The sequence below is a fragment of the Mauremys reevesii genome, linkage group 8, assembly GCF_016161935.1.
Source record: "Mauremys reevesii isolate NIE-2019 linkage group 8, ASM1616193v1, whole genome shotgun sequence".
Taxonomy (NCBI): Eukaryota; Metazoa; Chordata; order Testudines; family Geoemydidae; genus Mauremys; species Mauremys reevesii.
Window position 1 is genome coordinate 7,676,681 of NC_052630.1, and position 8,442 is coordinate 7,685,122.

Below are 8,442 nucleotides of genomic sequence, written 5' to 3' on the forward strand. Positions count from 1 at the left end.
TACAGATGTTCAAGGCACTGACATGTTATTTGCATCAGAAGCATTAATTAGGTATCAAATTACCTAGTTTAGATACATCCTTAATCCTAAATATTTAAAGCTCTGAGTTACTTGCTGGTAACTGAGAAGTATAAAAGTGACCACTCAGATATCCCTCATGTGTGAAAATATGACTAGCTGAAACAGGGCGATTGTGAGTCACTGCAAGCAAAGTGATGAGGTTGAGCCAGGCCAAACATCCAGAGTGGTAGCGAACAAGCAAGCCCCAAGCAGGTGAGCTCCTGAGCTAGCCCTTCCTGAGGATATACTGAAGCGAGAATCAATTCTGTACTTTGGTGAGTGGCTGAAACAAAGGGCTGGTTACTGAGCAGGATGTGTTTAGAACTGGATCAAAGGATTTTAGGTCTGGTTCTGCACCTATGGAGTAATTGGGAGTTTTGCCATTGACTTCAGTGGGTCCAGGATCCTTTTTGAGCTGACTGGTGACCTCACAGGTTTGTTCTGAAAGCTCACTGTATGGATTGCCTGAGTAACCAGGCACTTATGATGAAAGTGCAGCGTAGACATGGCCTTACTCTCTTATGGGAAGAGGAATAATCTATACTTGTATTAGGCAGCTTTATATTGGTATAACTGTGTGCACACTAGGGGTGGAACCAGTATAACTATATCAGTAAAAATGTCCCACCCTTAACTACTACACTGGTACAAAATGTGTTTGTAGATCAGGCTCAGTTTAACTAATGAATAGAAAAGCAGCAAACAGATGAGCTCCCAAATAAGTGCAGAGAGATCTGAGAAAAAACATGGTGGATAGAGGTGATCTTCTCAGATGCTTCAGGTCCCAAGTGAAAACTGATGCTGGAGACAACCCTGGAGATAAGATGATGGTGTAAAGAGGAAGGTTGTGGATTCAACAAGCATATAAATGGTTTCTGAGATGAGAGATGACTGGATACGCTGGTCAACACTTGAATGTCACCCCCCCAAAACAGCCTCAAAAATAGCCTGGCTTATTAGCGAATTTCAGTTTAGGACTATTGGGGCAGGGGAGTTCTCATCCAGTTTCAGTAAGCAGACAACTACTTTCATGTAATTAATAAGAAAGAACACATACTCTGTAAGAAAAGGGGAAGAATAAGAATATAAAGGTGCAATGGACGCTTGAACCTTCATCATTTGCACAAAATGAATGGGAGGCCCATTGTGGATTATCTAATTTTGTGAATTAGCAAAAAGAAGAAAAGACTAGCACACAATACACATTTTTATGAGTATGGTTCTGCTTTTATTAATCATGACAATGTACCTTGTGGCTTGCTCCAAAGCCCATTGACCTCAATGAAAAGACTCTCACTGACATTGGGGCAAGCCCATGACACTTAAAAAAAAATCCCAAAGCAAAAGGGGAGTAGAGACCTCCCTGTATCTCCCTGCTTTAATCCTCTCATGACAGATGGAGCAATGTCAGACTGTCATGGTTTTGGTGAGAATTAATCTGGTTTGCAGATTAACTAAGGGCCTCTCTACATTTAAAATGCTACAATAGCACAGCTGTGCAGCTGTAGCACTTCAGTATAGACACTCCCTACGCCAATGGTGGGGGTTCTCCTGTCAGGGTAAGTAATCCACCTTCTTGAGAGATGATAGGTAGGTTGTCGACCAAATGCTCTCCACACAGGGCCTTGGGTTGGCTTTTGGATTTTTTACACCCCTGTACAATGTAGGTGGGTTAACCTAATTTTCTAGTAGAGACCAGCCCTAATTGAGAGTTAATGAGGTTTAACTGTGCATTAAGTATCCATACATAAATGCAGGGAGCACAGGGAAGCAACACAAAAGTGATGCCCAGCAGTGGGGAGAACCACCTAGTGCACACAGCTGAAACATGGTGGGATGATTCTCATAACTAAGGTGTGAATGTCAATTGGTACAAGCTCTGTAAGAAAGACATAAAGGGAAGGGGTACAACAGATAATGAATCCCATCCTCTTTTAAGGAGCAGATTTGTGAACACTGATCAGTTCTCCTCCTCCCCAAAAGGGTGGTTTCTGACACATTCTGTATTATTTGTATTGCAGTAGTGCTGAGGATTCCCAGTCCAGGCTCAGAGCTTCATTGTGCCAGGCACTGAACAGAGAGAGAGTCACTCCCCCAGAATGCTTACAGTCTAGGTGCCAGACAGGGTGGGACAAATGGACAAAACAGACAGGGGATGGGGTGGGAAGATAAGTTAATAAAATTAACAGGGTTTAGTAGAAAAATAGCAGTCTGGGCTTGCCCTTTTCCCAGTCAATGCCACGGGGCAGCGATGCGAAGGCATCATGGAGGAGGCAGGTTTTTAGGAGGGAGTTAGAAGAGGATCAGGTGGTGGATTTACACACAACAATACTTTATTACTTGTACAATGGCCTTGATTTGCTAGAGCTGCTGGTTCATGCAAGACAACCCTAGGCTGACAGCCTGGCAGTGAGATTTTTTTCACTTCTTGTTTTATACTGACTTTGTTTGACCTTCAAATAAGAGAGGGGTAAAGCTGTGGAGGCTATTAATAACCATGTCCTGGGCCAGACATTCTCTCTTCCATGGGAAACCCTAGAGAGAGGAAATAGCTGCGAAGATTCTGAGGCGATTTTTCCATCCGCAGCAAGGCATAGCCTGCTCATCCCTCCACCATGGGGCCTTCCCCTCAACATGGTGGATCTCCAAGTGTCTGGGGCAGGCCAGGGGTATTTGCCTAGATGCCCCGCTTACTCAGCACTGCCTCTTTGGTCCCCAGTTTGCTGGCAGTATGGCTTCACTGTAGCCATGGTCCCAGGGATCTCCACCTCACAGCGGTTGCTTCTGTGCCTCTGGGAAATGGAGAAACTTCATGGAAAAGCTAGTATAGCCTCATGCTGTATTATCTTTCCCAGGCAATCACCACAAAGATAGAGGATGGATGATACATGTCGTTGTCCCCCAATCACACATGCCTCTTTCCCTTCCTCAGTGAAGACCTGCAGAGCATCCTCTGTTAGCTCCAGAGGAGAGGGGGCAATGCCACTTATACTGACCCTTGCTTCCGCATTGATGGGGGGAGAGCCACAGATGGAGGATTCCCTCTGTCTGTGGATGTTAGAGGCCAGTGTGGGGGGATTATCTGAGCATGTGATTTCTAACTTCAAGGTGCAGTCTGTGTAATTCTTACTATAGGGACATCTAATGCTTCCAGTATTAAAACATTCTTGAAATTTTTAAACATTATAGAGGACAATTTACTAACTCAAAAAGTGTAGCAGCCAACATGGGGGAATTCTATATTAGACCTTGTCTTAAAAAACAAGAGGAATTGATCATAACAATAAAAATTAATGGTAGCTTAGGTACAAGTGATCATGACTTGATCACAGTTATAGTCTGCAAGCAGAATAAAGTCCAGACCACTAATATATACACTTAGAGCTTTAATAGGGTCAATTTCACAAAGCTGAAAACAATTATGAGACAAATGAGCTGGAAAGAAGTAGTTAATCAGAAAAATTTGAATGATAATTGGGAATCATTTAAGAGCATCTTACTAGTTGCCCAAAAAGCCACAATCTCACAATCAAGGAAAAAGGCCATACTGGTTAAAGGCATGGCTACACTTGCAGATGTAAAGTGCTTCGAGTTAAACCAGCCTTTGTAGAGCACAGGGAAATCACTGTAGTCTGTCCACACTGGCAGCTGCCAGCGCACTGGCGTTGCCACATTAGCAGCTCTTGCAATGGCCACAGAGAGCAGTGCATTGTGGTAGCTATCCCAGCATGCAAGTGGCTGCAACATGCTTTTCAAATGGGGGGTGGGGTGTAGTGTGACAGGGAGTGTGTTGTATGTATGTGGGGGAAGAGAGAGTGGGTTTGTGGGGGGGCTGAGAGCATGTCAGCATGCTTTCTTGTAAGTTCAAAACAGCAGCAGACCTCCTCCTCCCCGCCCCCCCCCCCTCTCTTTCTCTCTCACATAGCATTCCACAGTAATGGCTTGCATGCTGGCTGTCAGAAATGAAGCTTTGAAAGGACATTTCTGCATTCCTACAGGAGTTCAAAACAATGACAGGAGTGGCCACTTGACTTAAGGGGATTATGGGACGTTTCCGGAGGCAGATCAGAGCGCAGTAACGCAACACCTCGTTCACACTGACGCCTGAGCATTGTAGCCAAGGTGCAGCTTCCTCTCGCTGAGGTGGAGTACCAGGAGCACTCTAGCTGCAGAGTCAGAGTGCTCTATGTACCTTGCCAGAGTGGACGGGGAGTGAGCTAGTGCGCATGGGGCTCCTTTATTGCACACTAACTTGCAAGTGTGGCCATGCCCTAAAAAAAAAAAAAAAAAAAGACCTGGTTCAGTGGGGAAGTGAGGGCAGCTATAAAAATGATATATAACAAATGAAAGAAAGGGGAGTAGATAGTAATGAATATAAATCAGAAGTAAGGCTTTGGCTACACTTGCATTTCAAAGCGCTGCCGTGGCAGCGCTTTGAAGCGCTAAGTGTAGTCAAAGCGCCAGCGCTGGGAGAAAACTCTCCCAGCGCTGTCCGTACTCCACTTCCCTGTGGGGAATAACGGACAGCGCTGGGAGCGCGGCTCCCAGTGCTGGGGCTTTGACTACACTGGCGCTTTGTAGCGCCGCAATTTGCAGCGCTGCAGAGGGTGTGTTTTCACACCCTGCTGCAGCGCTGCAAATTTGTAAGTGTAGCCAAGCCCTTAGGAATTGTAGAAAATTGATAAGGGAAGCAAAGGGACACAAGGGGAAATCTATGGCCAGCAGAGTTAAGGACAATGAGTTCCCCCACCCCACTATTTTAGGAACTTAAAAGAATCCTGACAATGATATTGATGGATGGATATGTACATGTATCAATATGTATCAATAATAATAATGCAGAAAGGAAGAAATGTTCAATGAATATTTCTGTTCTGTATTTGAGGAAAAACAGATGATATAGTCTCATCATATGGTGATGATAACACTATTTCCATTTTGCTATTATCTCTGGATATTGCTATTATCTACTAAAGTTAAACATTTTAAAATTAGCGGGTCCAGATAACTTGCATCCAACAGTTTTAAAAGAGCTGGCTGTGGAGCTTGCAATTAATGTTGATTTTCAATAAGTCCTGGAGTAGTGGGAAAGTTCCAGAAGACTAGAAAAAAAGAGAAAGTGCTAATATTTAAAAAGGGTAAATTATAGACCGGGCAGAATGACATCGATCCCAGGAAAGATAATGGAGCAGCAGATATGGGACTCAACTTAATAAAGAATTAAAAAAGGGTAATGTAATTAATGCAAATCAACATGGGTTTATGGAAAATAGACCTTATCAAACTAATCTGATATTTTTTTTAAATGAGATTACATGTTTGGTTGATAAAGGTAATAGTGTAGACATAAACAGACTTCTGTAAAACATCTGAATTGGTACTGCATGAGATTTTGTTTAAAAAACTAAAATGATATAAAATTAACATGGCACACATTAAGGGGATTAAAAACTGGCTAACTGATAGGTCTCAATATGTAACTGTAAATGCGGAATCGTTATTGAGTGGGTATGTTCCCAGTGGGGTCCCACAGGAATCAGTTCTTGGCCTTATACTATTTAATATTTTTCTCAAAGACCTCAAAGTAAACATAGAATCATCACTGATAAAGTTTGCAGATGATACAAAAATTGGGGGAGTAGCAAATAATGAAGAGGACAGGTTGTAAATAAACAATATATGCTTATTTCTGTATCAAGGACCTGTCCTCTTCATTATTTGCTACTCCCCCAATTTTTGTATCATCTGCAAACTTTACCAGATAAACAATATGTGTTTTAATATGGCTAAATGCAAATGTAGACATTTAGGAACAAAGAGTGAGGTCGTACTTACAGAATGTAGGTGAGGTCATACTTACAGTGATTCTGAAAAAGATTTGCGGATTGTGATAGATAATCAGCTCAACATAAACGCCCATTAGGCCAAAAGGGCTAATGCAATCCTGGAACACATAAACTGGGGAATTTTGAGTAGGAGCAGAGAGGTTATTTTACATTACATTTTGCACTGATGAAAGCTGTTGGAATATTGGGTCCAGTTCTGATGCCCAAAATTCAAATTGATAAATTGGGGAGGGTTCAAAGAAGAGCCACGAGAACAATTAAAAGATTAGAAAACATACCATACAGTGACAGACTTGAGCTCAATCTATTCAGCTTAACAAAAAAGAAGGTTAAGGGGCGACTTGATTACAGTCTGTAAATGCCTACATGGGGAACAAATATTTAACAATGGGCTCTGCAGCATGGAAGATGGGTGGAGTCCCCCTTTGGGGAGGCTAGCCCCCAGCTCTGCCCCTTCCACGCCCCGCCCCCCCGGCAGGAGCCACAAGCCCCGTCACCCCCAGCTGCAGGAGCCCCGAGCTGACCGCAGCCTGGAGTACCCTCCGACCTCCCTGGCTGGAGGAGCCCTGGGCTGGCTGCAGCCCAGAGCACCCCCTCCCACCCTCAGCTGGCCAAAGCCTTGCCATGCCTCCCCTCCCTGGACCCAACCCCCACAGAAGAAAAGTAGGTTCTGGGGCAACTGAGGAGGAGGTATGTCCCTCCTCAGCCGCCCCAGAACCTGCACGGGGCATAATAAAACAAAAACTTCACCGCCAAACCCCGCAACCAGGTGGCCCAGCGGCAGTGGCAGCACCAGGGGAGGCAGAGCTTCCCCTGGCCTATTATACCCGCCACCCATGCTCTGCAGTCTAGCAGACAAAGGTATAACACGATTCAATGGTTGAAAGTTGAAGCTAGACAAATTCAGACTGGAAATAAGGTATACATTTTTAATGGTGAGAGTAATTAACCACTGGAACAATCTACCAAGGGAGGTGGTAGATTCCCCATCATTCACAATTTTTAAATCAAGATTGGATGTTTTCTAGAATATGTGCTTTAGGAATTAGTTTGAGAAAGTTCTATGACCTGTGTTATACAGGAGATCAGATGAGATGATCACAATGGTCCTTTTTGGCCTTGGAATCTATGAATCCATTAATATGGAAACTATATGCTTGGATGCCTACTCAACCTGTGCACCAAAGCTCCATGGTTCCTGTATGATTTTCATGTTCAGTAAGAGATAAATAAAAAGCTAGCAGATATAATTTTATGATTACCCTAGACACAATTACCTTGGCCAGATGGCAGTCTCTAGAGCCTAAGTTTTAGCTACTGGTTCTAATTCAGTGCTGTCCTGTCTGTCCTCTCAGTTTTGTAACTCACACTGCAGGTTGGATTTGTATTCCACAACTTTCTGCTATAGGTTTCTTGACTGATCCCCCTGCTTTCATCCTGCCTCACCATGAATACCATCGCTAACATAATGCAGGAGCTGCGTGACTATTGGGCAGACCATTTCTCACGCAGATTTCTACCTAAGAGGCCTCCCCTTCGCCGAATCAACTCAATTTCCACTTTCTACCTCCTGGACTACAGAACCCGGCAGGCTGAACTGGGTTTGGATTACGGCCCTCCGCGGGCTCAGCTGAGCGATGCCAAGTTTGTCTTCCAGGATGGCAAATGGCAAGGTGAGAGTGGCCTCTCTCATCGGCCGCCACTGCTGCGGTTATTCTCCTCCCAGGACCGGGAGCAGTCCTGTAAGGTAATGAAGAAGGAGAACAAGGCTCTCCTGGAGGAGAACAATTACCTGAAGCTGCAGCTCGAGCTGCTGATGGACATGCTGACAGAAACCACGGCCCGACTGCACACGGTGGAGAAAAAGATGGACATCCCCACATGGCACACCAAGATCAAGAAGCCAAATAAGGTGTTGATGCTTAAGTCCTAGCAGGAATGTTGGATGCAAGACCAGGGAGTTTACACTTGCTTGGTTCCAGAAGTCTAAAAAATTCCTGAATAAAATTAACTTGTAGAGTGATTTTTGCTTTAATTGTATGTATTAAGTAAATTAGAATTTATTTTATGACTGCCAATTAGACAGCAAGAAATCAGTCAGTACAGTTCATTACACTTCAAAACCAAACCTGACTGTTCATGGATTGTGTCATATAAACAACAGAAAAGCAGTTTTATCATTATTCAAATGCAGAAGTTGGGATTTAAGAATATTCTTGAACTTAAAATCACTTTTAACTAACAGTAGGAAAATAATAAAACTTAGCACTTTTATGGTGCTGTTCATCTACAGAGCTCAAAGAACGTTAAAGGAAATATCATTACCTCAATACTACAGTTGCAAAACTCATGGCAGATAGAGAGGAAGGATGATCCAGTGGTTAGGGTGCTTAAGACTCAAGAGACCTATGTTAATTTTCTACTCTGCCAGGGGCTTCCTGTGCATGATGACCTTAGTCAAGTTGCCTAGTCTCTCAATTCTCCAAATGTAAATGGGGGTGATACCTCCCTTCCTCTCCGTGGGGCTGTGAGGATG

The 8,442-nt window shown here is 43.7% G+C and overlaps 1 protein-coding gene across 4 annotated transcripts; it reads left to right on the forward strand.

The window, feature by feature from the left end:
• The first annotated feature begins 217 nt into the window (after window positions 1-217).
• CBY3 (chibby family member 3) lies at window positions 218-7,929 on the forward strand. Of its 4 annotated transcripts, none has more exons than XM_039483305.1 (2): window positions 218-335; window positions 7,262-7,929. In XM_039483305.1, exon 2 carries the CDS (start codon window positions 7,354-7,356, stop codon window positions 7,837-7,839), a length of 486 nt encoding a protein of 161 aa, XP_039339239.1. In that variant the 5' UTR covers window positions 218-335; window positions 7,262-7,353; the 3' UTR covers window positions 7,840-7,929. The 4 variants fall into 4 exon arrangements, with proteins under 4 accessions (XP_039339239.1, XP_039339240.1, XP_039339241.1 ...); XM_039483306.1 differs by having other exon boundaries at window positions 220-335; window positions 7,315-7,929; XM_039483307.1 differs by having other exon boundaries at window positions 227-273.
• The last annotated feature ends 513 nt before the right edge of the window (window positions 7,930-8,442 follow it).